The 19735-nt window shown below is 44.8% G+C and overlaps 1 protein-coding gene across 3 annotated transcripts in view; it reads right to left on the reverse strand.

Moving 5' to 3' along the window:
• The window catches only part of LOC147628123 (uncharacterized), a 230797-nt gene that overhangs the window by 162641 nt on the left and 48421 nt on the right, over positions 1 to 19735 (reverse strand). For all 3 annotated transcript variants that reach the window (XM_086813146.1, XM_086813145.1, XM_086813144.1), the window contains exons 7-9: positions 5358 to 5499; positions 4961 to 5131; positions 4429 to 4584 (exon numbers count right to left, since the gene is read on the reverse strand). In XM_086813146.1, coding sequence (XP_086669272.1) covers positions 4429 to 4584; positions 4961 to 5131; positions 5358 to 5499 — 469 coding nt within the window. The remainder of the gene's footprint in view (positions 1 to 4428; positions 4585 to 4960; positions 5132 to 5357; positions 5500 to 19735) is intronic.

Raw genomic sequence — 19735 nt, forward strand, 5'->3', positions numbered from 1 at the left:
GATTATTGCAGCCCAAACCAGCTGCACCCGCACAAGGACCAGCAGAGAGAGCTCTCACTAACTTCTTCCAGACTAGGGCTCCAAGAGCAGATCCACCCACTACACTTGACCTCTAGGTTGATGCAGGAGCCCGGCCGAGAGGAGTGACACTAGATAAAGCCATCGAGCTATGCAGAGCCCGACACCCCCGACCCCGTGGACCCCGCCCACGCTCGCATCACCACCACAGGAGGATTAAAGCCATCATTTCCCACCACCACAGGACTTTCTCCCGCCAGCTCAGCTTTACTACATTGGGTACCATGATGCAACACACTATGCGGGATATTTTAGGGTGATGTGAGAGCTTGACACTCTTATGTATTGGGATCAGCTTTGGCACTTCAGCTCTTGTTCCTTTCTTTTGTTTTTAGTACCCATTATGATGTATTCCATGGACATGATGTAATCTTTTGGTCTCATAGGTCATTTTGGCCTTTTGTAGATGTTAATGTAACTTTCTTTCTTCTCTCTCAAACAGCACTTAGGGAATCACAGCCAATGAGAAGCCACTTGCTTTTTGTGCAGCGAGATGGGCTTATATCTCTGTCTCACAAGCACCCATGCACTGAGGTGCCATGTGACACACTTGCTCATCATCGGTGCTATACTTGTACAGTTTTAGTACCTTTTTAGGATTATGCATCATTCGTCGTGACCCCATTGTGGGACATGTCATCCACAAGCTACGTAGGTCTTTTCAAGCCTTAGGTGTTAAGAGTCTGTCACTTAATCTACTTGGAGAAGAGTCAGTCCATGTTGGTCATCCTAGCATAGATATAGCAATCATGTAGAAGCATTGATCAGTTGGCCAGCCCACATAGGCCTGTTGTCCAGCACCAGCCCTACATGGAAAAAAAAGCATTTAATGCCATATTCAGCAGTCATGGGCACATAAAAACAGGCTGACAGCAGTAGGTAAAACCGATCAGCATCTGGGTATGCCTATATAAGCGCCCTTCAATCCATAGCTGAAATCATCTCATTCTTACTCAATTCAGCACGATAAATAAAGAGCAGAGACATGTATGCTTGAGTCTTTTAGTTGTGCGTACATATCTACAGCCAAACACTTCATTGTGCTTCAGTCCAAGGCATCCCGAAGTCTTCTTCAGCATTTAGCCTTCATTCTTGCATCTCCCTCAGGCCTCAGCAGATCTGGGTGTGCATAAAAGCTTCTAAAGTAGTATCACAGTTGTCTTCAGTCTGCTTGATGGTTTAGCCGATGTTTGCTCTACATCGTCCTTGCATTTGGCAATCCTCAATCAACTGTCATCATTAAGTTTTCTGCATTGTAAACAAGTTCTCCAAAGCAATAAGGCAAATACTATTGCTTGTGGGAGGGGGCCCTCAAGTGGGTAGATTGGGACCCAATCTAGTTCGTATTCTCTCTCTACAGCTCTATCGCTTGTGAATAAAGATTTAAAGTGGATTGCTTCATGCTCTCACTAACATAAAAGTGTAAAGAAGGCCTTGCTGTGCATTACACGATCATACCGGTTGCATGCTACATTGGTATTAGAGCAACTGGTCGTGGCCTAGCTTGGCTACCTACAATGAGAGCATTCCGTGGATGGTAAACCTAAGGTCAAGAAAAACCACCCAGCCATTCACCACGTCAAGAGAAGAAGACACTACTGCAGAAGAAAGTGTCCAAGAGGACACCACAAAAGAAGAAACGCTTCCGCAAAGCACTAAAAAATTCCTTCAAGAGCTGAAGGAGAAACACAGGCTACTAAAGTTACAAATTCAACAAGTGAAAGAAGCAAAAAAGCCTAAAGAGCAAGATCCCTAGATTTTGAACACATGCTTCTTCTCATGGAGCAACAAGGACACCGGGAACTTTGTTGAGGAACGAAAGGCCAAGGGATGATGAAGTCCGGTGCCAAGCAGAACATGCAGCTCTGGAACATCAACACAAGCTCGATCGGGAAGCCATGCAACTCTAGCATCAGCAAACACTAGCTTATAGGCCAGTCTGATCGCAGCACTTCCCAAACTAGCACCTCGTCCGAGTTCCTTCACCATTGTCATCCAAGCTCAGCCCAACTTCAGTACGTACCTCACTTGGGAAGCCATTACTTGGTGGCAACATTGGTTGGGTTTTCATACAGATCCAACCACTGGTACATCTCATTACATATGGAAAACTTTTGTGTCCAACCTCAAAGCTAGGGTTCTTCCACCCCAATACATGACCAATTTGGAGGATGAGTTTTACAAACTCTCCCAAAATAGAGCTCTAGTGTTGACCTATTCTAATAAGTTCATTACCATTGCACAACAATTGGGGAAGTTGGAAGAAGAAAACTTGAAACAGTTTCTTATGGGATTGGATACGAATATCCAGTTTCCTATACGAAAGCGTGAGTCATATGATCGGGCTCTGACTCTAGCTCAGAATCAGGAGATGATGCTAAACAAAGGCAAGGCCAAGCAGGTCCAAACAAGCCCCAAATCCCAACACCAGCAGTAATCATCATTCCAGCCGGATAAGGGAGCACAGAACAGTAAAGACAATAAGGACAACGAGTCTCAAAGCACCTCAAGCAAGAAGAAAAACACAAAGACGAAGCATTAGGAGAAGGTCAAGGAGGGCATTACTGGAGGTTATCTCTAGGCAGATGAGAAAAAGTGCTACCAGGCAGAGAACCGTTGTTTCTTCTGCTATCAAGTAGGCCATGGTAAGAAGGATTGTACCAAGTGGCAAGCTGAGAAAGCCACCAAAGCGTCGTCCTCTCTACAGTGGTCACCACCAAAGCTACCCTACCCCTCACCCTTGATTGCAAATGTCGTTCAATTTTTGGCCGCTTTAAATCTAGTACCTCCAGCAGTATTTGATGATAAGCAAGAGGGCGAGCCATGAAGCCAACAAGTCTAGACATGATGTCAACTACAAGGAGGAAGATTGGGTATTTCTTTGCATCATGAAGCAACCGTTAAAAGCAAGTGGACCAGCGTTGTCCCAAGGCCCATTTCCCCTTGTGAAGAAGCTCAGTGATGTCTCCATGAAGTTGAAGTTACCAGAGAGTTGGACTATGCATGATGTCTTCCACGGCTCATGGTTGAAGCCTTATGTTGGACAATCTTTCCAAGAGGTTCCAGATAAGCAGTAGCCTGAAGAGTGGTCGATGAAGCCGAAGTTATCGAGCCCGAGCAGATTCTCCTCCACAAGTGGAAGCATGGTGACGGTCGAAGATTTAAACAAGTTCTACACCAAGTTCTGGGACCAAGGCACTCAGAAGCCGTCTAGCTCAACGAGGAGTTCTTCCAAGAGCACCCACAGATATTGGCGGACTACTTGGAGGCCATGCAAGCATCGCCAAGCTAAGCACGAGGGAATGTCACATGCACCCATGCATTGAGGTGCCATGTGGCATGTATACTTGAGTCTTTGACTTGTGCATACATATCTATAGTGAAGCATCTCATTGTGCTTCAATCCAAGGCATCCCAAAGTCTTCTTCAGCATTGAGCCTTCATTCTTGCATCTCCCTCAGCAGATCCACGTGTGCATAAAGGCTTCCAAAGTAGCTTCAGAGTTGTCTTCTGTCCGCTTGATGGTTCAGCCGACATTTGGTCTACATCGTCCTTGTGTTTGGCAATCCTCAGTCAACCGTCATCATTAAGTTTTCTACATTGTAAACAAGTTCTCCAAAGCAATAAAGAAAATATTCCTGCTTGCAAGAGGGGGCCCTTAAGTGGGTAGATTGGGACCCAATCTCATGTTGACTCTTCGTATTCTCTCTCTACAGCTCTATCGCATGTACGCCTTGCTGTGTGTTACGATCACACTGGTTGCATGCAACAATCTCCCCTTAGGGAAAGATGTTATTAGCATGAAAGCAATAATGCTTGACGGCTCACATATGGGGTAAGATAATATGTGGCTTGTTCCTTGCAAGAGAGCAAGATTAGCATACACCTTACAGGAAGGCAAGATGCTATCATACTAGTTCTCATTAGCTGGCAAAAGTACCTGCTTGCCACTGCGGAAAAGGCTTGCATCCAGCTGGAGAGCACTATTAGATGAAAGATCATTTCTAAAGTTACTGGAGTTCTATAAGATGCAACAATATCGATTTTATTGTAGAGTATGGTGCCCTATCTTCTTAACACCCTAGGAGAGCTGCTGCAACTTGAGAACAAGAAATGTATTGCATCGAAGGGGCTTGCTTTAGGGCACACTTCTGTTGACAAGTCATTTTGCACAGATATGGGCAATGACTGATTATTAGTGTCAGAGATAAATAAGTAGAGATTTCCAAACTGCAGTTCTGATTCAAATTTATATTACTGAGAGTATGCAGGTCCAAGATCACATGCTCGCTATTTCATGTTTAAGTCAATGCATTATACGCATGAATGGCCTTATTGATGGGTCGGCACCTGCTGTTTAGCATCTTCCCACAGGTCTGATTCCAAAGATCCTGCTTGAGCTGAGTTTAAGTAGATCCGAATAGGACCAAATACTTTCTTCCATGATTCACCATTTCGGAATTGTGCATAAAGTGGTGTGCCTGCATAATGACCGCTGTGGAACACCTAAAAAAGAAAGTTCACAAATCAAGATATAGAGAGAGAATATCTATTTTGATTTTCCATAAGTCAGAATAGTTTGTAAAGATCAGGATACAGCAAATTTACACATGTCACTTTACATTCAAAGATACAGTTTCTAAAAATACTGATCATATGCATACTCCCTCGCAAGGATGATTTTTGACGGGCTGGGTCACCTTTGAAATTGAGGGGTTTATTAAAAATAATGCCCTTTTTTTTAACAGCAGAAATGCCCAAAAACAGACACCCATCAAAAAGCAACCTTGTTCCTCCCCCAGTTAGTGCGGAAAACTCTTACATATTTGGGGTGGTGAATACTTTATTTAATTGATGCATGAGCCTTGCTTGTTGTACTTACAGAAAGGCTTGTTGGGCCCACATGAGAAGTCAAATTTTGTTTTGTTATGCCTCCGTTTCGGAACTCAAAGCTAGGAGTGATTATCCAAAACCCTATCAAGGGCTTCATACTTAACCAACCATGCACTCTATTGGTCCTGTTCTCACATGAGTATTGATATTTGTCATCGACCTGTGAATAATGAGACAGAAGGAATCACAACTGTGTATCATAGGATCATGAATCTACATTATGGGATCTCTAAAAACATGCACAATCGGGAATGTGGCTCCCTGATGAAACTATGGTAAATTCAGAACCTTGGTAAACTCACTCGGCTACAGTTAACCACAGACTCAGAACTCCTTGAATGGAATATACTGCTATAAAATGAAGCGTAGCTGATTTTAAAGTTTACCTCCCCTTCAAGAATAGGGTTGTCAGGCCTTAAAAGAAGGACAGCTTCAGGATAGCAGAGTGGTTGGCTGCGACTTGGCAATCTATCATCTGGAGACGGCATAATTCTTTGCTTACTGTCATCCATTGCCATGTATTGAAACCTGAAACAGAGAAAACAATGCATGTATGAGTAAGATTAAGGATGACAGTGCATGTATGAGTAAGGTTTAGATCCTGAACTCTTTAAAACAAGTGCATGTGTGAGTAAGATTTTTCTTTTTCTGACTTCTATTAAGTTATATAAAATCATACAAAGGGAGATCTCAAACCAATAGTAGGGAGATATCAACCAATCGGGGGCACTATGTTGCCACGAAAGCCCTGTAGGAGTGGAGGAGAAGAAAATACCATGGTTCCACTCTCTCATAAATCTGCTGCATTTCGTAACTCGTTTGTGCAGCTCTAAAGATCCCTCTATACAGACCTAGGTGGCCAAGGTGTGATATCTACCTTGACTTGGCATCCAAGAGATCTGGCAGTGTGTCCTCTCTCAATCCATGTGAAGCCAACATCTATGCCCCAATCAATCCTCTCAAGGTCATTGGCCCAAAATACGAGAGACTTATGCCAATTTATAAAGGCCCCTGTTGCTAGACAAAACTCTTCCAAGACAATGCGAAATGAGAAAAGACATGTGTAAGATGCCTCTAGAAACATCGTTGCATCATCAGCCGACTCATAGTCCAACAACTCCTCTGTGCCCTCAATCCAGGTACACCAGCATTGGAGCGAAGGAAAATGCTCAAAGTTTCAACAGCAATGAGATACAACAGGGGAGCTAAGGAGCAGGCCTGTCATACAGAGCGAGAGATCTGGAAGCACTCACCTCAACCTCCACAAGCAAGCACATTGCTATGAGCCTCCCAATAAAGGCAAGACACAACTCTAATCCAATCTTGAGAAAATTCCATGCATGTGAGAGTACCCTCTAAGAAGTCCCAATCCACGCTGTGTCATAGGCTTTCTCAAAATCAAGTAGCAAGATCGCAAGGGCTGATTACTTACCTTGGCCCACTCTAATGCCTCCCAAAAGGAAAAAATGTTATCAAAGATACTTCTTGTCTAGAGGAATCCATTATGTGTGTCATGAATTACTATCTCTAACATTGGTTTCAATCTCATGCTCACTATCTCGGCAAGAATTATAGACATGTCTCCATTGGGCAATGTTAGTCTTATCACCACCCTTACGGATGAGGTGGATAAGACCCTCGGTAAGAAAATGAAGCATAGAGCCCATGTTCCACATGTCCTATAATGCCACAGTGATCTCATCCCCAATGTCATCCCAAAAACTCATGAGAAACGTGGGGGAGAGGCCATCATTCTCGGGACATTTACCATCTGGTAATGCTTGAATCACATGTCTAAGCTCATCTGCCAAAAAAGGGGCTGTTGGACATTTGGAGCCTCATGTGTGAACCCTACCACCTGTGTGCACCCCATGTTGTGAAACTCCACTTAGCACCTTTTATTCATGGCCATGTATTTCATGTGGACATGTGGCTAGCTATGTGGCCACCTTACATCCACATCTCTCCATGTGGACATGTATTTCATGTGGACATGTGGCTAGCTATGTGGCCACCTTACATCCACATCTCTCCATTCACACACCACCACATCACATCCTCTCACCTCTTCCATATAAACCCATGTATCTCTCCCTTTCAATCAAGCAATCTAATCAATCATATCTATTCTAATCATTACGTGTCTCTCTCTCGCTATATCTCTCTCTCATCTCACTCGCAAACTCACACTGTTGTAGCCGCTTTGATCCAAGTGTAGATCAGAGCTAGAAGGTCTACCTGCTATTGTTGTCGTCATATCTGTCACCATTTGGTCCATCTCCATTTCTGAAGCCACTTCTATGGGATTGTCACTCCATTGAGCGGCCAGACTTGTACCATGTTCACATGTGGCCAGGCCAGTGCTCCATGTGAAAGGGCTAGTCATTTGATGTCACATGGACGGAAACCAGTTTTGCGCCACCTGTGTATACCAGTATTGTGCCATACGAACGGGAGCCTGTCTGCTGCCACCCGTGTATGACCAGGATTCCATCTTATCCATGGGACTGTCACTCCACGTTAGGACTGATATTTGTGCCGATCTTGTCTATGGGATTGTTACTCCATAAGAAGGCTCATGCCAAGACTTGTGTTTTGCCTATGGGACTGTCACTCCATAGAAAAACCAAGACTTCACATTTCTGTCCCGCCAATTTTGTGCCCAACAAGAAATCCTTGTACAAGTTTCATGAAAGGGAGATTTTGTCCATTACATGTGCACATGCATTTATGTTTGCATGCATAAACTTGTTTTCGCATGACTTGTTTTCGTGTGTTTGCCTGCTATGTCGTGCCAGTACACTGGACGGGAACACCCCCAGTGTACTATGGGTGTGCTGTCTGCTGACGAGTTGGTGTGGCATGTGAACAAGTGGTAAGTATTACCCTTTCTGGTTTTTTCAAATGTAAAATCCCTTAAGTAATGTCAACCTTAATGTTTATAAGGTTGGGTGTTCACACACATTTAAAACATTGGCTGGACATTTGATTTTATGTGGGTGCCCAACATTATTAAAGCTTAATAATAATATTTATAGCATGTATTGCATGGAAAAATACTTCTTCCCCACACGTGGATGGTTGGTGGAAGGGTGGTTGATGGAAAGTACCCGCCTAGAAGTTTGTACCCGCCTAGATACTTGTACCCAGCCTGGATTAATGCACCCGCCTGCTGTCGTGTACCCAACTGTACCTGTTGTTCCTATACCTGACTATACTTGCTATTCCAGTACCCGACTCTACTTGCAATTGTACCCACCTCTACTGCTGATGTGCCTGCTCCTAGAGTACCTATAGTTGTACCAGTTGCTGCCCAGCACTCTCTGTTTTGCAGGCACCTGCCTACAAAGTTGTACTAATTGCTGCCCTGTACCAGTTGTTGTCCTGTACCCGACTGTACCAGTTGTTGGCCTGTACCCGACTGTACCAGTTGTTGCCCTGTACCAAGCTGTACCTGCAACCCAAGTACCCGCCTACAATTTTGGAGTACATTAGAAAGGGAATGAGCTACTCTCCTAAGGACTGAATTTGAATCCTTGTCAGGTATTTATTTATGTATTTTTAGATTCAGTTATTATTAAAATTAAATGTTATTTATACAAGTTTTGTCAGGCAAAATTATCACATCCTGTTACCTTCATCAAGTAAGGCCACCGGGATCGTGACTTTTCCCATGATTACCCTGACCGCACCCTCACATTTTGAGGAACCAGTGAAGGTCATTTCGGTATGAGGAAAACTGGGAGCCAAGCTGACTCAGGAGCACCAGGTATTGCTCCCTTCGCGGTGCTTCACCTTGCCAAGCGTTAGTACGGGCGTGCCTGTTGTTGGTGCACAGTCCCGGAAGACCAGTGAGGACAGATGTTCACCTAGTGAAGGTGGGAGACTGCCTGTGACTTGGTCTACTCCGACAATTGATTCTTCATCGACAAGATCTTATTGTTTACCAGTTGTACTCACTCTTTGTTATGGAGAAATCTGGCCTTGGGCCCGTGAACACTTGTACATATAAATACTCCAAGAAATATAACTGTATCGAGGAGGGGGGGGGGGGGGGGGGGGGAGGGGTCCTTTCCGGCCCCAGTGATGGTGTCAAGTGTTCTTTATCAGTTTCAGTTTTAATGCTGCAAGTATTTTCCATTGTTCAAATTAGTTAAGTGATCTAAAATATGTGTATTTTATCTTCCGATTTGTAGGCCTCCCCTGTAGGGAGTGGTTACATTGGTATCAGAGCCCGGTCGTCTCTCTTTCTCAAGTGGGGACACGGTGTTTTGAGATCGGAAGCAACCACAGAAACTTGACTCAATGGACAGCCAAGGCAACCCTTTGGAAGTGCCAAATTCAAGAGGCTAGTCTAGTGCTTCTCATGATTCCGATGTATTGCATGGAAGGCACAAGCCTCTTGAGAGAGTTTATGACAGTGCATTCATGGGACAGCCATCCCGTGGAAAAGATCCTGTGCATGAGGATCTTTTCCACGGGATGGCTGAGGATGGGGAGTTAGTATTCAAGAATGCGTCTCGTTTGAAGCATGGAGACCCAGCATCTCAACGGTTGAGGTCTTTTATAAACAAGGAAGAGGTATCAGTCACTTCTCGCCATGCATCTACTCCTCATGGAACGGGAGGAAACAAGTATGTGCACGCCCTTCAGTCCAACATGGACAGCTCACCGGCAACAAGGGACTAGAGGAGAGAAGGAGAGGAAATACATCTCGATTTGGGCGAGCACACACAAGATCGGCGACCCCCATATCAAAACATGCCTAACCACCATGAGAGAAGTATGCAAAATGCAGGATACGGACATTGAGCACCTACAAAAGAAGCTCGGGGAGAACAAGGATAGTGATGACCTTAGGCATGAGTTGCATGCCTCCATGCAAGAGGAGATGGATAGGTGGAAGGAAGACATGCAAGCATACATGGCAACTTAGCTAAGCAAGATGCACGAGGAAATGGTCCAAATGTTGGATGCAAAAACCAGCCACCATACCTCACTAATCAGAGAGCTGGAGGCAGTGTGGTCGCCACCCTTAAAGTGGAAAACGAGACCTTGAGGGCACGTACTTAATTCGAAGAAGGAGAAATTCAACTATCCCTCAATGATGAGCAGAATACACTTAGAGAGCAAATGAAGACCCTCCAGGAACAAGAGGAGAAGAAGGCAAACGAGGCAATCATATGGGCCGAGGTGATTAAGAAGACACAGAAACAAGTGGAAGAAGCGGGCAGCTGGATTCAGGTTGCCAAGAAGCAACGGAACCCACCATCATCCCCAAACATCATCAATGGCGCACTCGAAGAGGAGAAAAGAAGGAAGATTAGGTCATTGAATGTGAGAGTGTTGGGATGGAAGGAAGGAGCCTCGCCGAAAGAGGACGCCTAATTTCAGCTCTCCTTTCTCAAGTTGAACCATACGGGAAGCTTTCCCAAGGTTCCCTTCATCCTCTTGAAGACTTTTGTCGCGAAGAAAGGCGACAAATCAAAGATCTCAACACTCCAAGGACTTCCATCGCGAAGACTTCCGTTGTCATCGACTCTACTTGCTATTGGTAAGCTTTTATGCTTAAATATGGGAGCAAGTAGCAGGAGGGAGGAATCGGATTACAAGATCACATACCCTGTGTAGTGTTCTCTTGTCCTACGTACTCTCTTGCAGATTAGAAAAAATTTCCTAAAAATTATAAAAATTTAGGGAATCCATTCTACCAAAAATATCCACAATAAAGGTCCCCCCCACATGCTCGCAAATTGGTCACTATCGGAGCATTTTTGCATTAGCAATTAGCACCCAACGTGGATTTTTCAGGTCTCTTGGTGGTAGAAGCTCTGGAAAATCCTACTCTTCCCCATGCCATTGTACCCAAAACATGCTCCATGTGTTGGTGGAACATTAGAGATCAGATGGTAGGGAACATGGGCACTTGAGAGGGTAGTGTGGGTTGCAAGTCTACATCGACAACCACTTGTTTGCAATACTGTATTCATATGCATTGGTATGGAAATCTGGTCAGAAATGCCCATGACACTCTGTACTTGATTCTCCCAAGATCAATATACTTTATTTGAGGGAGGGGTCGGCCGTTCCGGCTCATTGTGTATCTCTTGTCAATTCAGCAATTTACTTCTTGTATTTGAGCAAGTGTCCATCAAATCTTAGTGTATTTAAATGTATTGATTAGCATTGTGTTCAACCAAGTTACATTGGTATCAGAGCATACGGTTCTCTTTCACTTCTATCGTGAGAGACGATCACCGTGAACACTAGCTCTCTCTACACTTAGAACATTATGGACAGCCATACAATGAATGTTGGAGATGCTAACACTAGCTATCTCTACACTTAGAACATTATGGACAGCCATACAATGAATGTTGGAGATGCTAACACAAGAGGCAGGGACAATGAAATGCATGCCTCCAATGCTTTACAGGATGAGCAAACTCATGTGGTGCACAATAGGGAACATGAATATGTGGGACAGCCGTCCCGTGGCAAAGAGAAGATGCAGGAAGAAGAATCCATAGCCTTGAGGGCTGAACTAACTCGTATGCAAGCTCTTCTCCATGCACAACAAGAAGAATTGAATCTCTACCGCCGCGAGGATCCATTGGTACATGACCGTTTGAAGGCCAAGAAAGCTGAATCTTATATGGATCATGCAATGGCAATGATTGCTCAAGAGTTGCAGATGCAACCGAGGGATGCAGCACGTGCATACTTGGCTCGTACCGAGAATGCCTATGTAGAAAAGGCAACCATCCCACATGTCTTGGAATCCCCACAAGTGCCCAAACAAGAACTTATGTCTAAGAGAATGAATCTCCATGCTATGGGAGAGGAACAATCAGTGACTTCACGCCATGCAGGAACACCTGATGTAGCCCGTGAAGGATACAATGTTTATGGCAGTGGTCAAAATGTATGTCAAATGCAATTGCCGGCTGAAAATGTGCATGCACAACACATGCAACATGGGCTGCAATTTTCTGTTGGTGCAGGTATTCCGCGTATCTCTCATGCCACTCATGCCTTCGAGTGTACTCGTGAGAGAGAAGTTATGGCTTAAAATGTATCAATGCATGTTGAGGGGTCAGCCATGCCTCATGCTTACAGGGCACATGTATCTATGCCTTATGCATCACCTTTTGGTCCAAAATGATGCCAGTCAGGGGCTGTCCCAATGGACAAACATGGGGGAAAACATGTTGAGATGCACACACATGCATCAAAGTCTCGTGACTTCAAAGCCGGAGACAAATCTGTGAAGTTTGACACGTATCATGGGGAATATGATGCATCAAAGGCACTTGCTTTTATTGCCCAGTTTGATATTGTTTTCAATGATGAGGATTTAACTCAGAAATCCATGATCCGGCATGTAAGCATGTTCATGAAAGGCACTGCTGCCCATTGGTGGCTCACGGAGAAGCTCTCACCGAATCCTGTTAGATCATGGGAAGAGTTCAAGGAGAGGTTCTATGCTCAATTCTTGCCTCCCGATGCATTGAATGAGATAACAATGAAGTGGGATTGGGTAAAGCAAAATGAGGGGGAATCGGTAAATGCATATGTACAAAAGTTTTGGAAAGTGCTCTTGGAGGTGTCTCCATTTATGCATGTCACCGAGGCGGAAAGGAAGAGAAGGTTTCAATCGGGATTGCAACCCGTGTACAAAGCGGGACTACAAATGTATCCTGGTCATACCCTACACCAATAAATCGCAGCCGCCACCGCCACACCGAACAATTGGAACTCAAATTGAGTCGATCCAATAAGGCTAAACCTCCATTTCAAGGCAAAGAGAGGGCTGTCCAAAACCTGCAAAATGATGGACAGCCACCTAAAAAGGACCAAAACCTCCATTTCAAGGCAAAGAGAGGACTGTCCAAAACCTGCAAAATGATGGACAGTCACCTAAAAAGGACCAAAACCAAGATAAAAATGGTCCAAAGGCTCAAAATAACACTACTAAGAAGCGTCCCTTCAAACTGAGAGACTATGGTCTCACTCCGAAGCAGGAAAAGCAATATATGAGTGAGGGGAAATGCTTTACTTGTGGTAGCACCGAGCATATTGCAAAGGCATGCCCAAACAAGAAGAAGCGTGATAATGCAAACGCATCAAAGCCTAATGTGCATATGGTTCCGGATGTGCAAGGTAACACTTCACATGATAGCAAAGATAGGGTTGTATATACAGCTCGGGGACAGCTCAAAGATCAGCCCGCTTTGTTCATGTTTGATGATTATGCATCTGAAAATTTCATATCCACACAGATGGCAGCTGCTTTGGGTGTTGAAGTGGAGGACATGGGTCCTCAAATTGAAGCAAGGGCTGCCTTTGTTGGTAGAGAAGTGCATGTCATGCCTATTTTTGGCAAGTTGCGCATACACATTCAAGGCTATGTGGATCATGGGGATTTTCTTGTGGCGCCTTTGAATGGTTGTGATGTATTGCTTGGAAAGCCTTGGCATACACGTATTGATCCGTGCAAGGCTTACAAGACCAACAGGATCACCTTCATGCATAAAGGCCGAGAACATGTAATTGATGCTGGTGAAGAGGGTGATACCATTCCCCTTGTATCTCATGTACAAATTAAGAAAGTAATGAAAAAGAGTGTTTTTGCGTACTTGATTTTTGTATGAGATCATGTTGAGGAAAATAATGTATATGTAAACACTCTTAGTAATGATAGGCTAAAATTTTTGCAAGAGCACAATGATTATTTTGCTAATGAGTTACCACTTGTACGACCGGAAGATCATCGCATTGATCTTATGCTGGGTAGCTCACCACCTAATAGGCCAGCCTATCGTGTAAGTGCAGCCCAAAAAGAGGAGATCATGAAGCAAGTGAATGAGCTTCTTGAGAAGGGTTTGGTTCAGCCAAGCTCTTCCCCATATTGTTCACCCGTCCTCTTGGTTCAAAAGAAGGATGGATCCTTTCGTATGTGTGTGGATTATAGAGCTTTGAATAAGCTTACCATCAAGAATCGGTTTTCGATTCCACGCATAGACGACATCCTTGATAAGTTGGATGGATCGGCATGCTTTAGCCGAATTAATCTCAAGAGTGGGTATCATCAAGTGCGTGTAGTGTCTAAAGATGTACACAAAACTGCTCTCAGGACAGCATTTGGGCTTTATGAGTATCTTGTTATGCCTTTTGGTCTTACAAATGCCCCTGCTACATTCAACAAAATGATGGATCGCATATTCCGTGGATACAGGAAATTTACAGGTGTCTTCTTTGATGACACCCTAGTCTTCTCGAAGACCGAAGAAGAGCATAAAGCTCATTTGGCTATTGTTTTTGAAGAGCTCCATAAGCATAAACTCTTCATAAATGCAAAGAAGAGTGAGTTCTTCTTGTCAGAGATACATTATCTTGCGCATATTGTGTCCAAAGATGGAGTGCGGATGGATCCTGCAAAGATTGATGCAATTCGGAATTGGCCCGAATTGAGTTCGGTGCATGAGATCCGTAGTTTTCTTGGATTATGCTCTTACTACCGCAGGTTCATTCGGCACTTTGCATGGATTGCTTCTCGTTTACATGATTTGACAAAGAAGAAGGCCGTGTTCAAATGGACTAATGTAGAGAGAGATGCATTCCTCAAATTGAAAGATGCAACTACTCATGGTCCAGTGTTGATCATTCCGGATTTGCAAAAGCCTTTTTGTGTGGAATGTGATGCATCTGGAAATTGCATAGGAGCTGTCCTTAATCAAGAGGAACATGCCGTGGCTTATGAGAGTCGTAGATTGCATGATGCAGAGCTGTCTCTTGGCATTTATGAGAAAAAGCTCTTGGCTGTAATTCATGCACTTACTATATGGAAACATTACCTTCTTGGAGCTGATTTCACTGTGAAGACAAATCACCAAAGTTTGAGGTATTTTCCTAATCAAACTAAGTTGTCAAAGCATATGAGGATGGCCAATTTCCTCTCTACGTTTCATTTTCAGATCTTGCACACCCCGAGAAAGAAGAATGTAGTGGCCGATGCATTGTCACGAAAGCCATATGTAGCAGCTATCTCGGTTGCTTCTCATGGGGACTTGTCTACTATGCGTGATTTGTATCATACGGATGCTGATTTTGCCACTATTTGGGCTGATTTGATGGCTGGTCATGCACATGCCTCATATGTGATCAAAGAGGGTTATCTCATGAAAGATAATTGCCTATGTGTGGTGTCTGACATGAGACAAACGATTTTGGATGAGTGCCATGCTCCTCCATATGCTGGTCATAGAGGCATAATGCCTACTACGCACATGATTGAGCGGTATTTCTTTTGGTCAGGTATGCGGAAGGACATAGAGACACATGTACGTGCATGTATCACCTGTCAAAAAGTCAAATTTGATAGGCAAAAGGCACCAGGATTGCTTCAGCCATTGCCTATTCCCACGCAGCCATGGGAAAGTATTACAATGGATTTCATTATGGACTTGCCACGTACCCAACAGGGTAATGATGCAATTTGGACAATTGTGGACAGGTTTAGCAAGCAAGCTCATTTCTTGCCGGTCAAAAAGACCATCAAAGCTGAGCATATGGTTAAAATATATCTTGCAAAAGTGTTCAAACATCATAGAATGCCGAAGTCCATTCTGGGGGACAGAGATCCCAGGACTACAAGTCTCTTTTGGCGGGCCTTATTTGATAATATGGACACCAAATTGGACTTCTCATCAGCTTATCACCCTCAAACGGATGGGCAAAGTGAGGCTGCAAATTCAGCCGTGTTGGATCTCTTGAAATGTTATGTGGCGGATCAGAAGTCTTCTTGGAAGAAGTACTTACCGCTTGTGGAATTTGCATATAACAACACGGTACATGCATCTATGGGAAAGGCCCCGTTTGAGATTTTTTATGGTAAGGTGGTTTTGCCACCCATCCTTCACACAAAGGATGAGATATTTGCAGCTGATGAGTATGTAAGAGACTTGGATATTGCTTTTGCTTAGGTGCGGACAGCCATTGCAAAGTCACAAGACAAGCATAAAAAGGTTGCCAACAAGCATAGAACGGCTGCCAACAAGCATAGAAGGCAATTGGATGTTAAAGAGAATGATTGGGTATTACTGAAATTTGAGAAAGCAAGACTTGCAAAAAGGCCTGGCAAAGAGGGTGCATATCCTAAGCTTGCAACCAAGTACTATGGGCCTTTTCGAGTGATCCAGAAGATCAATGAAGTGGCTTTCAGATTGACATTACCTAGTCATTGGCACATACACAATGCTTTTCATGTGAGTCTCCTTCGCAAGTATGTAGGGCCGGAGCCCAGTGAAATGGTCATTGAGGATCCACCAGAAGTGGATGAGCTTGAGGAGATCTTGCAGCCAGAGCAGATTGTGTATCAAAAGGAACACAAGCTTGCTGCAGGCAAAGTTGTGAGACGTTACCTTGTGAAGTTTAAGAACTATCTTCCCATTGATACTAAATGGGTAGATATTTAGAAGCCGGGGGAATGTCACCAGTTGGCCACCCAATTGGTCCACCCGTGCTTTCTTATGTACATTGGACTGGTGTCCATGGCAGTTGTTTATGCCAGGGATTGATGCCACTCATGTGATACTGTAGACTTGGCTTTCCGTTGGGACTTGTGCCTCCGTGTACATGCCCGGAAATGCTTGGTGGATTGGTGTTCCATTGGGTCTGGTACCTCGTGTACTTGCCTGGAGCACGTCTATTTTCGTATAGTCTCATGAACGGGGATTGTCCATACCAATGCTGCATTGCATAACATCTTTATGGGCTTGCTTGCAATTGAAATTGCATGCTGTTTTCATGCTTGCTTGACCAATGTGTAGTTCCGGGTAAGGAGACGGCCCGTGAACCGTGCGTGTGAAACTGTCTACTGGTTGTGTGGCATGTGAATAGGTGGTAAGTATTACCCAATCTAGGCTCAAATAGCCCTTAGGATTTAGCCAATATTTATAAGTGAGTGCGTTCCCACTTCATTAAAGTTTGGGCACCCAAAAGTCACTTATAAATTATGACCGCTTCCAAGTTCACACTCACTGAAGTCCCGAGGCGGACAAGACTCAATGTCCAGGACCTGATCCTCCCCTTTTACTCATAAATGGGTATCTCCCCATGTCCCTTCACCTGATTGGGCCCCAATTCACTTACTTATTAAGAGAAAATTCGTGTTTTCTCTTCATGAAGATTTATGGAGGCTGAAAACTCTGTTTTTTCCACCATTTCTCTCCATTTCCAAGCTCTCCATAGCCATACCCAACTTGCTAGGGTGTTTTCCACGCTTCCAAGAGTGTTTCCAAATGCTAATCACTCTCCTACACACTCCCAATGTGACTGAAATTCAGCAAAACAGCTCTCTTTATTGCTGTAATTTCTGTCTTTTTGCTGAAAACCCTAATTTCAGCTCTCCTTTCTCAAGTTGAACCATAGGGGAAGCTTTCCCAAGGTTCCCTTCATCCTCTTGAAGACTTTTGTCGCGAAAAAGGCGACAAATCAAAGATCTCAACACTCCAAGGACTTCCATCCCGAAGACTTCCGTTGTCATCGACTCTACTTACTATTGGTAAGCTTTTATGCTTAAATATGGGAGAAGTAGCAGGAGGGAGGAATCGGATTACAAGATCACATACCCTGTGTAGTGTTCTCTTGTCCTACGTGCTCTCTTGCAGATTGTTGCTACCATGTGTTGGTGGAACAATAGAGAGCAGATGGTAGGGAACATGGGCACTTGAGAGGGTAGTGTGGGTTGCAAGTCTACATCGACAACCACTTGTTTGCAATACTGTATTCATATGCATTGGTATGGAAATCTCGTCAAAAATGCCCATGACACTATGTACTTGATTCTCCCAAGATCAATATACTTTATTTGAGGGAGGGGTCGGCCGTTCCGGCTCATTGTGTGTCTCTTGTCAATTCAGCAATTTACTTCTTGTATTTGAGCAAGTGTCCATCAAATCTTAGTGTATTTAAGTGTATTGATTAGCATTGTGTTCAACCAAGTTACACATGCTGCCTGCCTCCATCCTCTTGTGCACACTACGCCGCGATGTCTTCATCCTCCTCGCGCCCCGACTTACTACACCTTGATGCCTCCCCTTTCGTAAAACCACCCACTGCCTCCTCTCCCAAATGTGAGCCCCTTCCCTTAGCTACTTCTTGTGCTCATCTCAGCCCCCCTCTGCTGCTTTCCACCTTATTTCCCCCTCCGCCTGCCGCCGCCCTCATTCTTGCCCGTCCGTCGTCTCACTCCCTTCGTGGCATTTTTTTGCGCTCGGGCAGTTGTTTTTTCATCGGCTTCTTTGGTTACCCATCCAGGAGGACCTCCATGGTAGCCGCTTTGTCATCCCCGACCAAGGCCGCTGTCCCTTGCCTATTCTCTGAATCGGACCTCCAACTCTTGGCATCTACAGTCCCCTCCCTCATGGCCTCTTCTATGGTTTGTAAGATTGTTGGGAGCTGTCCAATGCATCGTCAGATTCAGGATTTTCTCCAGGCAACCCTCATTGGCGAGCTTGAACAAATCACCAACATTCATTGACTGGGCCACGGCTACTCCCAGGTGGAGTTTAATTCACCCACTGTGGCTGATCGTGTGATGCAGCCCAGCCCCATCCCGATACACAGCGCTCAGGTAGTCACCTCTCTGATCAGCCATGGATGCACACAGAAGTTGGCTGGCTTGGTTATGTGGAGGCCCACAGCTTGTAGAGTAAATTTGTGCATCAGATTGACTCCTGATCCACACTAGCGCCAAAGAGTGGAATGCCATTGATGTTCACTTTAAGGTGAGGGCTCCGGTAATCTGTAAGAGAGGACAGGTCTATGCCCATGCAAGCGGCTATGTCCCCATCCCTTACGGCCCTCTACTAAGTGGTTCATCATACCCTTCACTTCCATCTGATGGAGCATAGTATTGAACTGTTGAGACACACAGTTGGGCTTAGATGTAAGAGGTCATAGAGAGATATTTGGGGGCGCCCTTGGTGGCTACAGGTCGCCCACCACTAGAGTGCTCACTGTCCTCGCTGAAGCGAAGCATATCGACAGAACAGAATCTTGAATGCGTATAAAACCAGAGTATAACTGTCCTACCTTCATGTCTTGCTGAGATGAGGAGGCATGAAGAGTGGTGAGCTCTGCCTCCTGTACCTGGAGGTGCTCCTGAGTGGAAGAGAGCTGTCTGTGAAGAGGATAGGAACTCCTGTAAAGAAAATATTTATGCTTGAAGCGCTGCTATGGTACTCTCTGTCTGAGAAGCTGGACAATTCGCCTACAACAAGGATACCTCTGCTGGTAGTGCAGAAAGGGTGTCTTGAGCCTGAGAACGGTCCAGCGCGAAGGTGAAGAGATTTTCGGTGAGCTAAGAGGAGTAGAGGCTGAGATCTACACAGACTATCAAGGCCACGGATAAGATGGCGCGGGCAAGCGGGGTCGAGGGCAGTGGAAGTCGCTCCAGGGGGTCATGAAACCTGGTGAATGGGAGCCATGGAGAAGGTGGTGGTGGCGGCAAGAGGCAGCAAGGAAGTGAGAGTGCTGGAAGCCAGTAGACGCATACAATGTGGAGGGGGAATGAGAACTGTGAAAGTGCTTGCAGGAATCAGTAGGAGGGTCCTCTTGGACGCGGGCGCGGACATGGGCAGTTGAGGAGAGGAGGAACTAGGTGGAGGAGTAAGAGCACGACAACAGTTGGAGGGGATGAAGCCAATGGTCGTTGCAAGAGATAAGTAAGAAAGCAAGCTTAGGGCCAAGAGAAAGTAGA

Source organism: Cibotium barometz, chromosome 19 (genome assembly GCF_041138505.1).
Source record: "Cibotium barometz isolate CiBa-2024 chromosome 19, ASM4113850v1, whole genome shotgun sequence".
NCBI classification, from domain to species: Eukaryota; Viridiplantae; Streptophyta; class Polypodiopsida; order Cyatheales; family Cibotiaceae; genus Cibotium; species Cibotium barometz.